Source organism: Carettochelys insculpta, chromosome 19, assembly GCF_033958435.1.
Source record: "Carettochelys insculpta isolate YL-2023 chromosome 19, ASM3395843v1, whole genome shotgun sequence".
NCBI classification, from domain to species: Eukaryota; Metazoa; Chordata; order Testudines; family Carettochelyidae; genus Carettochelys; species Carettochelys insculpta.
In genome coordinates, this window is record NC_134155.1 from 16,239,246 (window position 1) to 16,254,427 (window position 15,182).

The 15,182-nt window shown below is 48.1% G+C and overlaps 1 protein-coding gene across 1 annotated transcript in view; it reads right to left on the reverse strand.

Moving 5' to 3' along the window:
* Positions 1 to 1,955: 1,955 nt before the first annotated feature.
* Positions 1,956 to 15,182, reverse strand: part of MYBBP1A (MYB binding protein 1a) — a 103,065-nt gene continuing 89,838 nt past the window's right edge. Inside the window, exons 25-27 of the mRNA XM_075013415.1 lie at positions 5,137 to 5,238; positions 4,229 to 4,353; positions 1,956 to 2,409 (exon numbers count right to left, since the gene is read on the reverse strand). Coding sequence (XP_074869516.1) covers positions 2,043 to 2,409; positions 4,229 to 4,353; positions 5,137 to 5,238 — 594 coding nt within the window. The 3' untranslated portion in view covers positions 1,956 to 2,042. The remainder of the gene's footprint in view (positions 2,410 to 4,228; positions 4,354 to 5,136; positions 5,239 to 15,182) is intronic.

Genomic DNA, 15,182 nt, shown 5'->3' on the forward strand with positions numbered 1-15,182 from the left:
GAGGGCAGGCTCTGGGAAGGCTACAATGTCAGTGAAGCAGAATTCCCTTCGGCGGGGTAAGTAACATGGGCACAGCGGCTGTGCCAGTGCAAACCACAGGCAAGCATCTGTTTCAGGTCCCTGAGGACAGTGGGAACTGCCCCAGCCCCCAGGACCAGAGCAGTGGCTCTTTACCTCCAGCCAGAGCAGCTCCTGCTTCGCTGAGCCGTGTGCCAGTCACAAAAGCAGCCAGCACACAAGCGTTACCTACACAACACAGCATAGCCATGGCTTTGGCGCGAGGCCCGAGACAGTCATTGGCAGTGACTAGTCCCTGCACCTGGACCTCAGAGCACGAGCCTCTGGGTTGCATGAGCAGCAGCAGCATCTTCGCTGGCATAGTCCAGACAGAGCATGGGGCCGGGGGGGGGCCTGTGTGCTAAGCAGTGTGGGAGACACAACGCTTCCCTTCACTCCGCTGCACTGACAGGTTTGAGGGAGCCCCAGCCCCGGTGTCAGCGAACTCCCTGGGGAGCAGGTACAACAGTGTCAATCTTTGGCAGGTGCAGCTGGGCGTAACTCCACTCCAACGGGCCCGATGGAACGGGGCAATGGAAGATGCTGCGGCTCTGCCATGAGATCTGCACCTGGCGCCCTAGCAGAACTAGCAGAAGCACCTGTGGCTGGAAAGGCAGGAGTGCCCTGGCAGCAGGTAGCCGCGGTACAGGGTGATTTGATTGGCCAGTCTCATACCCCGGCAAGAGTTGACGCTGACAACTGCATGGCAAGTGAGCAGCATGAGCGTCCAGGGCTCGTGGTGCTGTTCTGAGACATGCAGGAGGATGGGCAATTGAGTGGCGGGAGAGAGAGTGAGATGAGCCAGGCTGGCAGACACCATGACAGGCAAGTTCATCCCACATCCTTGGCCGTGCTCAGCAAGGCATGGGGAGCTGGGAAAAGCTCCGGGAGGCTGAACCACAGCACGAAATCAGTCCTAAGACACACAGTGATTCTAGAGGCAACATTTAAAAGCCGCGATGGATTCCTGATGTTCCAGTCTCCATTTACTAGCCCCAGGCACTTGGAGGGAAAGCAGACAGGTGTGTTGGAAAGGTACCAGATGGGCCTGGCAACAACCCCTACTCCACTGGCTGCAAGGGGGGCCAGTGCTGCATTGCTGGAACCCACAGCCCAAACCCAGGGAACCGGGACTCCTGGCCCAACTCCCATCCTCCCAGGAAATGCAGCTTCGCCAGAGAACATGCTGTCGGGAAGGGCAAGACAGGAGGGTGCCACGCTGGCATGGCCAAGAGACCCACCGCTGCTCTCACTGCACAAGAGGGCTCCTTTGGCAGTGGGCAGACAGCCCAGTCCTGATGGGAAGCAGTCCACACTGCCACAAGTAGCATCACTTACACCTGCTGGGATTTTGGCCCACAGCCCTGCTCCTACTCCGCAGGCAGGCAAGGCTCAGGGCCCCTGCAGAGGTTGCACCTCTGCCTTGGGACGACAGAGACCAGGTGCCATGTCTGTACATGAGCCCAGCACAGCAGCAAGGCACTAAAGGGATGGCAGCCCTGCTGCTCTCAGCTGAAGGAGTGGTGAGCAGATATGCAGGGGAAGGGGGGAGGATTTTGATACTAACTGCAATAAACGTCCACCTAGGGCTACCACAGGGACCACTTCTGACCTGCAGACTCCAGAGCTCCAGCAGCACCTGGTCAACTACCTGCCTAATCCCCAAGGGAACAATTGGATCTTACCACTGGCCAAGCAGAGATGAGAACGAGGCAACAGTTCCTGCTCTCCGGGACGCTCGCACTGGCAGGGACGGTACCTGAGGGGGGACAGCTCCTGCAGCCAGGATACGGAGTAGCCAGCATGAGGGGCTGGGGATATGGCTAAGCCAACCGCCACACCCTGCGCTGAGAAACTCCCCGGGCACAAATCAGGCAGGCCGGTCATGGCATCAGCACCACAGGGGGTTTATTAAAGTGACGGGACGGTGCAAAAATATATAAATCTTAAAACCTCCTGGTCAGGTTGGATCAAGTCCACAGAGCTCATGTTTCCTGAGCAGGTGCTTTGTTTGCTTTCTTCTTCTTCCTCTTCCTCTTCTTCTGGTCTTGGCCCTGCTTCCCCAGAGTCTCTGCGCCAGGGCTCCCCCGGGCCTTTGGCAAAGAGCCCTCTGCACCCACCTTTCCCGCTCCTCCTTTCCTCCTCTTGTTGCTCGGCTGGGCTGCAGCCTCCCCACCCTCTGCGCCTGCCTCCCTGCCACCCTCTGCCCCGTTCTCCTGCAGCTCCTCCAGGGCCCTTTTGCGTAACTTGCGTTTCTTGCTCGCTGGCAGGAAGCCTTTCTTCTTCCGTTTCAGGGGCTCCGCTCCAGTGGCCCGCTCAGGCTGGGACGCAGCCTTCTCCTTTTTGGGGCGCCTAGAAACCAAGAGAACCACAGGTCAGCGCATGTCCCACTAGGAGGTGACATATGCCGCAGACACCCTCGATGAACGGCAGGCGGGCCAGCAACCAGAAGCGCACGCATCTCAAGGGACACGTAACATAGCAAGTCAATGGAGCAAGGCTGCTACAGTCAACACCTGTTCCAGTCGTCCCCTTATCTGACAAGGTGCGCTGCCTGAGCACACCACAGCTCCAGCTGGGCCAGAATCCAGCAGATAAACAATGGCTTCAGAGGAAGGCAACCCTGGCTCCAGTAATGAGCAATACTACAAAGGGGGCGCACATGTGTGCGAGATAGAGAGAGAGAGAGAGAGAGAGAGAGCACAAGCGAGCAGATGTGCAGTCTGGGTCTGGGGGAGTGAGGAAGCGAGTGACTGACTTGAGAGGGGGCAGCCAGCTGGATCCTGGCATTTCCTCCTCAGTTCCAGCCCCTGCAGGCCCTGTTCTTGCTACCTCCCGCTGCCCTGGGCATGCACTAGTTTCCACTGAAGGGAAGCTAGCCCCCTGCGTGAACTGCTTCATTGGGCAGCAGCGAAGTGCCCATGTTAACTAGATACAGTGTTGAAACCACACTCCTATTGCTTGTTAATTCTATCCAAAATCCCTCACCCTCAGACAGAGGAGGTGGGTCCAGGCAATCCACTGAAACCTGGACTGAGTTGCCTCTAACCCTCTAAACCCAGCCACATCCCTTGCCCTTCCGGATGCTGTCTGACCCAGTGGGGCTGCTAGACTGTTAATCCAGGTGCATTTGCTGGCTCAAGTGCTTGGGTTACAGCTCGGCTAAGAGCCCCCATGTATTGTATAACTCACAGAGCAGGATCCAGTCTCTGGCTTCTCTTCTTGTCTTTTAATCCAGAAAACCCTTTTCAAGAGGGTACACATCAGAGTCTGCACTGCAGAGCTCTCAGAAGCTCAGGCCTGGCTCTCAGAGGCTCCCCCTGGAAAAGGTCGGGCCAAGCACTGTGACACCTCCAGCCCCTGCTTCCACGCCCCCCAACACCCCTCCCACGTAATCCCAAGAGGGTCTGTCTGAGAGCCACGCTGAGGGAAGCAGAAGCTAATTTGCTCCCTATTTATACGGACTCACATGGGATGACAGAGCTCCAGGAAGGAAGGCAGGATGGTGGAGCCTAAACCAGTCACCTAAACAGGCTGGCCTCACCCTCCGGCTCTGCTCTTCTCTTGCCCTGGTCACAAGTGATCAGTGATCTAACCTGAGGCACATGAGAAGGACCTGGGCACCCCACCCACTAACGTGTTTTCAGATGGAGATCCAGAAATGTGGGCACAAGTCATTTCTGAAACCACGGACATGCTTGTGCCTCGGACACTTCCCAGGGCAGCCGGAGTGTCAGAAACACCATTTGTGGGCCACTGTTACTCTCCTCAGCCAGCAGCTAGTCATATACATGCGGTGAGGGCAGACTGGCAAACCACACCCCTCCAGAAATTCCACCTCCGCCCTGTCTGACACACAGCTCCAGCTCATGGCTGGTCTGCACTGCAAAGGGAAGTCTCCCAAGATCTGACAGAAGGTGCTTTGAGATCAGGTCAAGCTCATTATCCTTCCCTCAGGGCTGATACCTGTAAATATCGCACTCAGCCCTATGAGGTCCACAGTAGGCCACACCCCAACGCCACCAGCTCAGCTCAGGCTGACCATCAGTCTCTACCCTGGTCCCTTTATGGCAAAGGCGCTGATCCGTTTCTTTCTACTTCCTCAAAACGAGGAGGCAGAGCAGGACAGAGAGCCCAACGCACAAGCAGCCACAGAGACGCAAATACGTACGCAAATCCCAGCAGCTTCATGACATTCCAGTAGAGACTGTCGAGGCGGACAGATTTCCCAAACCCCTCCTGCCGGCTCAGAGCATGCAGCACCCGGCTCAGCTCCACCAACTCCACATTCAGCTTCTGCAAGAATTGCAGGAAATGAAGGCAGATACACTGCAAATGGCATTCGCTCCTCATTCACAGAAGCACAGCTGTCACCCTGAGGGCAGACACCCACCCACCCACCCTCCAATGATGCCCCCGTAGCAACCACAGGATTGCTTGCATGAGAAAGGACTATTAGGGAAGCGTTTTTGTAAGGGGACTTGTTACTCTTGTGGGGGAATTCAGCATAAAAAAATGAGGAATTCTGCAGATTTTAATTGTCAATAGCACTATATAATCATACCAGTTTCACACAGAATTTCCCCAGGAGCGCTTAAATGCAGTTTTATCCTTTTTTTGGAATCAAAGGTAATCATGCTCTCTGCTCTGCCTCTTCATAGAGCAATATTCCTTCCAAGCCACACCACATCTCTCAAAGCACATTACATAGTACGGCAGTATCATTATTCCCATTGTACAGATGGAAAAAACAAGGCTCAGGAAAAGGGGAAGTGATTTGTTCAAGCAGGGCCAGTTCAAGGGGCCCTATGTAAGATCTAGGTATTACTATAATAATTGTGAACGTTAAGGGTTTTTTCTATTATCAGATCCATCTACCAAGTTTTTCCAAAAGCTGTATGAGGAGACAGACATGGGACTTGCACTGGCTTCAGCATAAGCCAGGAGGTTAAAAGCCCAGTGCAACATGGACCTTCATACTGGATGCAAACAGGACAGCTGCCGTCAGAAGCAGCAAGCCTCTAACAACATGTATGTCGGACTGAATCTGGAATACCTTTGGCCAAAGCCTGGGCTTACCTGCTGGTTCACAGTTTTGATGAGGAAGTTCAACAGTTCCAAACACTTGATGACTTTCTCCTGGTCAACTTTCACCTTGAACTCGTTCACTGCCTTCAAACTCTGCAAAGGGAGGAAGAGATACAGGGCATCAAACTGAGAAACAAAGAACTGCCTTCAAGAGAAAGCTGTAAAAATATCAGCAAAACATCCAGGGAGGCAGTCGCGGAAATCACAGCTCCACTACTGTACGCAGGGGGAAAGAGGAAAGTTAATATCTCACCCACTAAAAGAAGTCCACTGCTGGAAAACAGCTTCTCATGAGAGAGCGCCATGCAGCTAGCTGAAGGGAGCTGGGATTTACACAGAATGTGCTAATGTGAAACTCTATTAACACCTACGGTCAGGACGTCCCAATCGCCAGCCCCAAGACAGATCCTGTCAATCAAGCACACAGCCCCCAGAAGGAGGAAAAAAACCACCACTCTCTCTGCATTGCAATTATTGGCTGACACACCAGCATGCTCCGGCTTAAAGAACAGCTGTGACAGCAGTCCTGGGGTTAAAGCGGGGCTGGCAAAATACAGCCCATGAGCTACATCCAGCCTGCCAAGCCTTTTAATCCAGCCCATGACCTGCCCCCAGGACCCATGGGCATGGGGCAGCTCCTCACTGCTCAAAGTGGCTCTCTGTGGGCACACTGAGGCTGGGGAGAGGCTCTCCACACTGCATCTGCCCTCAACAAAATCTCTCAGCTCCTACTGGCAGGAAAGCAAGACGGAGAAAGGGACAGTTACCCAATATGAATTTCAGCATTGTGTGTCTGTGGGACATGCACCCCATCCCCCGGCTGTGCCTGCCTGCAGCAGCCATGGAGGGGTGCCTCTCACCTGGTCCATAGTGCAGGGGTGAGAGAGGGCTGGGGTTGTCCTCTCTCCTCAGGGCAGCCTGCAGACCAAACCCCTCATCTCCCGCCGCAGCCCAGAGTGATGAAGAAAAACAAAAAACTTATCTGAGTTAAGGACCTGGGCAATGACAGATACATCTTCAAGTTTATGAATAAAAATGAGGTCTGAGAAGATGAGATTTGCTAGTTCTAAAGTCCTAAAGGACACCGTGATGCAAAACAAATAGTTCAATTTACTAACTACAAACATTTTCTTTGCTAAGAAATTCAGTTTTAAATGCAAAAGAAGTTTTTATAAACTTCTTTTCCTGGTGTATCCAGTAGTTTTAGTTAAATGATTTGAAAATGGTGTATTTGTGTATTCTGAGTTGAATCTGGATTTCTATGCAACTAAAGATAGTAAAAATCACAGGTGAAAAAATAATCTAGTAAATAAGAAATGCATTCACCTCTAACACAAAACAACTGAAAATTAAGAATCTGAATAAATATAAGTTAAGCTGTTTAACTGCTTAAGCAAGTGTGTATAAACATAGCATATCCTCCTAATGAGCAAAAACAGCACCAGTTTAATGTAAAAGCTATATTTAGATGCAAATTGACGTGTATAAATGGTTGCTAACCAGTGACAATCAAACTTCCTTTAGGAAAATAACAAAAAAGTACAAGATTAAAATCAATTATTTAAATCAAGGTTTCCTGCTCACTGATTTAAAACAGTAGTAAAATCAATTATTTAAAGTCCTTTGATTTAAATCAATCTATGTTGCAAGAAAACCAAAATGCCAGCAAGAGGATGTGGGTGACTGTACTGTATTCTAAATATGTGGGGTAAGGGAAGATAGTCTATCTGGAACAAGTCAGAAATGCCACATGCTCACACAAGGTACAAGTGCAAAAAGGCAGAAAATCTCTCAACATGACTGTCTACCAAATAACATCATATGTAGAGTCGCAAAACACACACACAGTAGTTTATGAAGTCAAAACTACAGAGTGGTCAAGTCTCTCCAGAAAAACTCCTCCTTTTCTTCTGCAGCTTAAGATCCTGACTACACTGAGCTGTACCAGCCAGTTCAGTTTCAAATAGCAAAGAGATAGATAAAGCTTGCCATCTGGGCTCAGACAAATTATGAACAGTTGGAAAAAGGCAAGCTTTGCAAAATAAACTTCCCTGGAGAATTTTTTGCATGCCTCTGGCAGGACTTTACTCACTTCAAACGTAAAACTGATTTAAGAGGGCAAAGAAATCTGGACATCAATACATGTTAACGAGGGAGGATGCTCCAGTGATCAGGAAACCCAGTTCTGCCACAGGCTCCCTTTAAGACTTTGGGCAAGTCACTCAACAGTGTCTCTGTTCTCCACCTGTAAAATGGGGATAACAGTACTGCACTGTTTCGAAGATAAGCACATTAAAGAGTGAGAGCAGTGCAGACACTATGGTGATAAGTGCCTACAACAGACATCAGAGCATACACACAGGTGCTTATCCCCTAATCTTGTATTACATATAGCATAGGTCTCATTGGCTATGTCTAGACAGGATACAGTGGTACCCGAAAATAGCTGCCCACATCTGTGCAACGCACCTGTTGTCTCAAAAGAGTATTTAAGATAACAGGTGCACTACTCCAGCATCCCTGTACACCTCATTGCAGGAGGAGTACAGGGATGCCTCAAAACAGCCTATTCCAAAATCTGCACAATTTGCATAGTGCAAGTGGCATAGCTTATTTCCAGCTCTCGGAGCCATGTAGACATAGCTATTCGGACCTAAAAGTCACACCAGCACAACTCCAACAGCTTCAGAGATGCTCTGGTTTACATCTGAGTCAATGAAATCAGAATCTAACCCCTTATATACACACCAGGCCCTAAGCAGTATAAAGAATTCGACTCCACAGGGCAAGCTCCTTCTTTGACTGGGGCTTGCAAGAGCAAGATAAAATGACAGCCAGATGAGCAGCTTTGCAGGAAGATAAAAGCAGGCACATTTGATTCCATAACTGTTGTAATAGCAGGTCTCTCATTATGCTTTTGGGATTTCACACCCCCATAATAAAGCTTATTCTAAAAATACAATAATTTACGATCAGGTCCACCAAATTCTCCACATCTACCAAGCAGAGCCAGCAATGGGACACCGCCATGTTCTGCAGCTAGAATTCCCATCACCAGGCCAGCTGACTGTCACTAAGTTGCAAATTACTCTCTTTTGGTGGGTATAACTGTGCTCCCCTATGCCAGAGCTATCATTAACCTCCAAGGTTACACACCACTCTATGGGTCTGAATTCTCTCAGGTAAAAGGAAAAACAAATATTAACTGTATAACTGAAATTACTCACATGTGTGAAATTATTCCACAGCCTGCACACATTCCATTTACTCCACTTATACCCACTCTGCATCAAAAAACTCAACAAGTCAATTATTTGTTCAAACTAACAAAACAAAGATAGATTTGTATTAAAAGTATCCTTGTTAATATTAAAAAGAAAAACAAGAAATCCTGTGTCACCCAAGGTCTGTGAGAGGGAAAGATCATTGTTCAGGATGGGTTGCAGATCCACCCACCTAAGAAAGTGAGGAAACAGACTGACAAAGCCAGATGGGTACCCAGAAGCTACCTGCTACAAGACAGGCCTCACAAGGAAAACAGGAGAACACCGCTGATCATCACATACAGCCCTCACCTAAGACCTCTCCAATGCATCTTCAGTGATCTGCAACCCATCCTGAACAATGTTTCACTTTCACAGACCTTAGGAGGCAGGCCTGTCCTCGCCTACAACCTCAAACAAATCCTCACCAGCCACTACAAATCACAAACCGGTGGCTCTAGGCCTGGAACCAGCCCCTACACTGATCCTCGCTGTCAACTCCGCTCACATATCTACACCAGTGGTATCATCACAGGACCTAACATCAACCGTACCATAAGGGGCTCCTTTACCTGCACATCTACTAATATAATATGTGCCATCATCTGCCAGCAATGCCTCACTGCAATTTACACTGGCCAAACTGGACAGTCTCTCTGTAAAAGAATAAATGGACATAAATCAGACATCAGGAACAGTAATGTACAGAAGTCTGTGGGGGAACACTTCAATCTCCCTGGACACAGTGGCAGATTTGAGGGTGGCAATCCTGAAACAAAGAAATTTCAAAAATCAAATGGAGAGAGAAATCTCTGAGCTGCAGTTTATTTGCAAATTTGACTCCATTAAATAAGGATTAAACAGAGACTGGAAGTGGCTCGCAGCTTACAAAAGCAGCTTCTCTGCCCTGGTTGTTAATATCTCCCTATTAGACTCTGACAATGGCTCATATCCCCCTGTCTGATTTGACTTGTTTTTTCCTCTTTTCATAAGTACTATTGATAATGGGCCATTTCCACCTTGCTGAATAGACCTTGTCAGCTCTGGCCCTTCCTTATACTGGGATCCCACTCTTTAAATACCCCTCTGAAACCACACCCCCACTCATGTATCTGATGAAGTGGGTCTTTGCCCACGAAAGCTTATGCTCCAAAATATCTGTTAGTCTATAAGGTGCCACAGGATTTCTTGTTGTTCTCGAAGCTACAGACTAACACGGCTACCTCTCTGATGAATATTAAAAAGGAGACTACCAGGCTAGTGTTATTCTTATAGTAGCTGAAATCAGTTAAGAGTGTGCCCCTATAGAATCATAAAATGCAAGGACTGGAAGGGACCTTGAGAGGTCACTGAGTCCAGCCCCCTGCCCTCATGACCGGACCAAGTACTGTCTAGACCATCCCTGATAGACATTGATCAAACCTGTTCTTAAATATCTCCAGAGATGGAGATTCCACAGCCTCCCTAGGTAATTTATTCCACTGTTTGACCACCCTGACAGTTCGGGGGGACTGTCTCCTAATGTCCAACCTAAACCTCCCTTTCTGCAGTTTAAGTCCATTGCCTCTTGTTCTATCCTCAGAGGCCAAAAAGAACAGGTTTTCTCCCTCCTCCTCATGACACCCTTTTAGATACTTGAAAACTGCTATCATGTCCCCCCTTAATCTTCTTTTTTCCAAACTAAACAAGCCCAATTCTTTCAGTCTTTCTTCTTAGATCATGTTCTCTAAACCTTTGATCATTCTTGTTGCTCTTTTCTGGACCCTTTCCAATTTCTCCACATCTTTCTTGAAATGCAGTGCCCAGAACTGGACACACTACTCCAACTGAGGCCTAACCAGTGCAGAGTAGAGTGGAAGAATGACTTTTCGTGTCTTGCTCACAACACACCTGTTAATGCATCCCAGAATCCTGTTTGCCTTTTTAGTCACACTGTTGACTCATATTTAGCTTGTGATCCACTATACCCTCTAGATCCCTTTCCGCCATACTCCTTCCTAGGCAGTTGCTTCCCATTCTGTACATGTGAAACTGATTGTTCCTTCTTAAGTGGAGCACTTTGCATTTGTCTTTATTAAACTTCACCCTGTTTACCTCAGACCATTTCCCCCATGTGCTCCTGCCCTGAAGAGCTTATAATCTACACAGAAAAGACAAAGACCAAGAAGTGAAAACTAAAGAGAAATAAATCTTTCTCATTTTGAAAACACTTTCAATTACTGAAACAAAGACTTCAAAATCCTCATTTACTGTCCACCAGTTTTGCTGTTTGTTTCATTGTCTGAGCAGACTTGAACTTGATAGTTTCTCTTCAGTCTGAGGCCAGGTCTATACTAAACATTAAAGCTGACTGTAGATACACAATTCTAACTACAGCAATTGCGCAACTGGAATTAACTTAGCTGCAACCGACTTACCTGGCGGTCCTCTCAGAGGGAGGTCAATGAGAGAAACCTGTTGACCTACCTTACTTCCCACAATACTGAGGTGCACAGGGGTTGACTGCTGACCCCAATAGTTTGATTTCATGTGTCCCCACTAGGCGCACAAAATCGAGCCCTGGAAGATCAACCCTGACTGGGTCGATCTTCTGTGTAGCGAAGACATACCCCAAGTTCTTGATACCCCGGTCCTAGCACCATGTTGTTGAGTTTGAGCGATAAAGGCCTGATTCAGAGCCCTCTGAAATCAAAGGGTATGATTTCCATGGGAACAGGAGCAGCCTCTGAACTACCTAGGGTTTAATTTTCAGAAGAGCTGGCCACCTGCAGCTCTCATTGAAATCAAAATGGCACTGACTGGGCAACGTTGAAATCAGGCCTTCAGTGCTAATTTTTTTCACTCTTGATGGATTTCAAAATAAATGAGCTGACGCAGTTACACTGGTGCAGCAAAACATTTAGCGCGGGTGTTAGCCCCATTGACTTAATGCTTTCCTAACACAGGGCCCACATTACATTTGCAAACCCCTTGTTTTGCACTCGTGCAGGTCTACACTGAGGGAGGTGATTTGCACATGAGAGAGGCTATAGATCCAATTAGACCAGTGCAACTTTTTCAGAAGACTTGAATATACACTTGGTGCAATGTAAATACCTGCTCAACCAAAACAATCACCTGCAAGTGATTACCAGTCACTCAGCATACAAGAAGCCAATGTTAATTCTTGCATCTTGAGTAAACGGTGCAGAAGCTAGACAGAATGATCTTAAGAAAATCAGATACAAACCTGGTTTAACTTAGTGGGTTTCTCTCTTCCAGCTGATGTTCACTTTCTGAGAGGGGCAGTGAAGGTATTTTCCTCCACGTGTGAAAGCACATATGTTTTACTGGAATTTTGGTGAGCATTACAGCTGAGATGATTACAGCTGCATAAGAGGCCCTGGATGCCCAATTCCCATTCTGTGTCATGTAACTGGTTTCATACCTATGGTATCAGCACACCTTCCAGCAACTATCTTCTGTCACAGTTGTTCACTCCTCTCTTCCTTTCCGCAGAGGGAGACACATGCACAAGAGAGGGCTACTTGGTGTTTAGGCTGGAGAAGGTGGCTCAATGCAACGTGCCTTGCTTTTGAAAGACAAGATGCTGACATTTCTGACAGTCACACCCTGGAGTAGTTTGTTCCCCAGCAGTGGGTCAGCCCATGCATTTTAATGAGACTTGTCTTCAAATCCCATCAGCAGCTCTGAAAAATATCAGCCCAAGTTTTTTTTTTGCTATCTGCAGCATAGACTCCACTCTGTCTTTCACAGCTGTTCCCAGAGATGTGAACAAAACCACATTCTCATGCAGATTTTCAGGTACAAACGCTGCATGGTCTCTCTAGGGATGTGCGTCATGAGTGTGATTTCTATCAATGAACGCTCAAAGATTTGAAAAATTTTAAGAAAGTCAACCAAAAGTGATTATCAAACAGCAGATGGCAAACTACAATACAGTAACCACCCGACATATATAATTTCAACTCGCACATAACTTGTGTTAACGCAACTCAAAATCCTGAGGTTCCCAGGGGCTGGGGGCTGGCAGGAGGGCAGCCTCCTCTGTCAGCTCCCTGCTCCAGCCCCTGGCTCCCCCAGCTGGGGGAAGCCTGGAGGGCAGACAGCTTCACCTCCGCAGCTTCCCCCCAACTGGGAGAGCTAGGGGACAGACAGCCGCACTGCTGCGGCTTCCCCTGGCTCCCGGCCACTGTAGGAGCTGGGAACCAGGGGGCAGCCTGGCTCCCGGCTCCCCTGATTGTAGGAGCCAGGAAAGGGGAGCTGGGAACTAGGCTGCTGCCTGATTCCTGGCTCGCTCCCCCCCACCCATTTGCGCAAAATTTGAGTTACACATGGTTGCCCAGGAACGCAACCCTCGCATAACTCTGGGGTCTAGAGTATGCGGCATATTATGTAGCTAATGTAACAATCCTTCAGGCATCTAGAGCACTGTTTCACAAACTTGTCTTTTTTTTTTAAATAAAGTGCCCCTTTTTCAACAAAAAAAATTTAAGTACCCCCCAGACTTCTCTCACGTACCCCTAAGGGGACATGGACCATCGGCTGAGAAACATCATCCTGAGGTAATCTGAGATCTTGAAACAAGTACCAGTCAACCTTTCCAGATTCCTGTACCCATTGCAGGAGTCAGATTTGTTTTCCATACCCCCAAGTAACATCTCACTTGAAAACTACTTATTTACAAAAACATCCCAGAAAACTATTACTGACTTTCTGCCATCTTAGCATCAAATAAATGAACTGGAATAGAAATACTGCACTGACATTTCAGCACAAGGCATATGAAGCAGTAGAAACAAGTCATTGTGTGAATGAACTTTTAGATTGTACTAACTTTACTGGCAGTTTTATGTAGCCTGTTGTAAACTAGGAAAATATCTAGAGGAATTAATGTACCCCTGGAAGACCTCAGTGTACCCCAAAGGTACACGTACCCCGATTGAGAAACCCCAAAAATGGCATGCCAGCCGATTTTCATCGGCACACCAGGCGGGAGCACAGCCCCACACCTCCTCCCCCTGGCAGCCAGGAGCTTGCTCAGAGCCATGCTGCCTGTAGATTAACACAAGACCAGCTAATGCTAGCAACCACCAGCTCAACGGTAAAGCTCTGCACCTGAATGTATTTATTAATGTTGTTGTAATTAGCGACTTTAAAAAGTATCTTCAGGACTTGGATTGTACATAGAGGTCACAAGCTCAAATTTCAGCACCCCCTCTCGGAAAGGTTGCTGACCCCCTGTTCTAAGCCTTAATGCCCACAGGTCTGCTGTCCAGAATGCACAGCACAACTGGAATTTTCCAGTTTGTTACTTTTCTGTGTTATTAAAGCCAGCGAGACACACAAAAACAGTCTTCAACAGAGGAACAGGAAGTATGGTCAGCTGGTTTCTGGGCTAACCTGGGACTTGAGAGACCTGGGTTCAAATTCCCTACTCAGACACAGGCTTACTGTGTAACCCTAAGTAAGTAGTGATGTACCTCAATGCTCATCTGTGAAATGGACATAACAGCACATGCCCACAACACCAGGGAAAGGACAGTGGAGATTGTGAAGTGCTCAGATACTGCAGCAGTAGGGCCATGCAAATACAGCTGACAGTAAAGGGCATGTGTAACCTCTGTAGAAGCAACAACACACTGTATACGCAAGGGAAATGGAGACGTGTGCAGAGAGGAAAGGAGAAATATAGCCCAGGCTAGGAAGTTACTGTAGCTAGGAAACTTCAGAAAATTGTAATTGTAAAAATTGGAAAATTGTAGCTAGGAAACTTCAGAAGAGAAATGCCCTCAGCTTTCCTCTTCAGAACAGGTCACTCCCATGTTTTGTATAACTCCTGAAGCCTAATGGGCACACACTCGCACACCCTATCTGGCAACATTCCTGTGGTAATTATACCAAGTATTAATCCTAACAACTAAAAGTGCAGGTCAGATAGACACTGTGTGTGCATGCAGTTAACTGATTTGCAAGCAGCACCATGGTAACTTTGCCAAATGAGGTGCAGTCGCATGCCTCAATCAGCCAATACTTGACCTTTAAAAACAGAACAAAACAGCCAAAGAGGGACCCGATCCTGCTGCTTTGTGCTGCTGGATCCATGCACTTGTGCAGGGCTCTAGTGAAATCAATGGGGAGCTGCCCTGCAAGCAGGGCTTTGCAGAACCAGAGCCTTGGTTGCATAAAACAGGTGAGACCTTGAGTTTCCCTCTATACCGGCCAAGTGTTTAAATCAAAGCAAGAGCCGAGCTGATCCACAGACCAGCACTCGCTCTCAGGTACTGATGTGGACACATTACAGTAGCATCTGAGCACCCTGCCATCTTTAGCATCTCTCTGAGATGCAGCAACGCTAAGATGGGGATCAGAGACATGCAGTATGGCTATACTGCAAGACAAATCTCCATGACACCTGGTCTCACAGCCCAGCTCAATTGCTTTGAACTCCCAGGGCCAGGAACAATAGAGAACGTGGTTTGCCATCAGCTGGAGCCCAAGCTCTGAGATTTCACCCCATACCTGCAGGGTCTACGCTGCCATTTTTAGGCCTGTTGCCCAAACTCTGCAAGCCCAAGTCAGGTGACACAGGCCAGCCACAGCTATGACAGAGGCATCGGACTGCAGTATAGATGTACTCACTGAGAACAAGTCCAACCAAAGGTTGCACAGAAAGTCTGTGGCAGAGCAGGGAGCTGAACCAGCATTTCCAAAGTTCGAGGCTGGGCCCCTAACCTGAGAGGTGCCCTTGCTTTCCAGGGAGCTGTGGAAAGA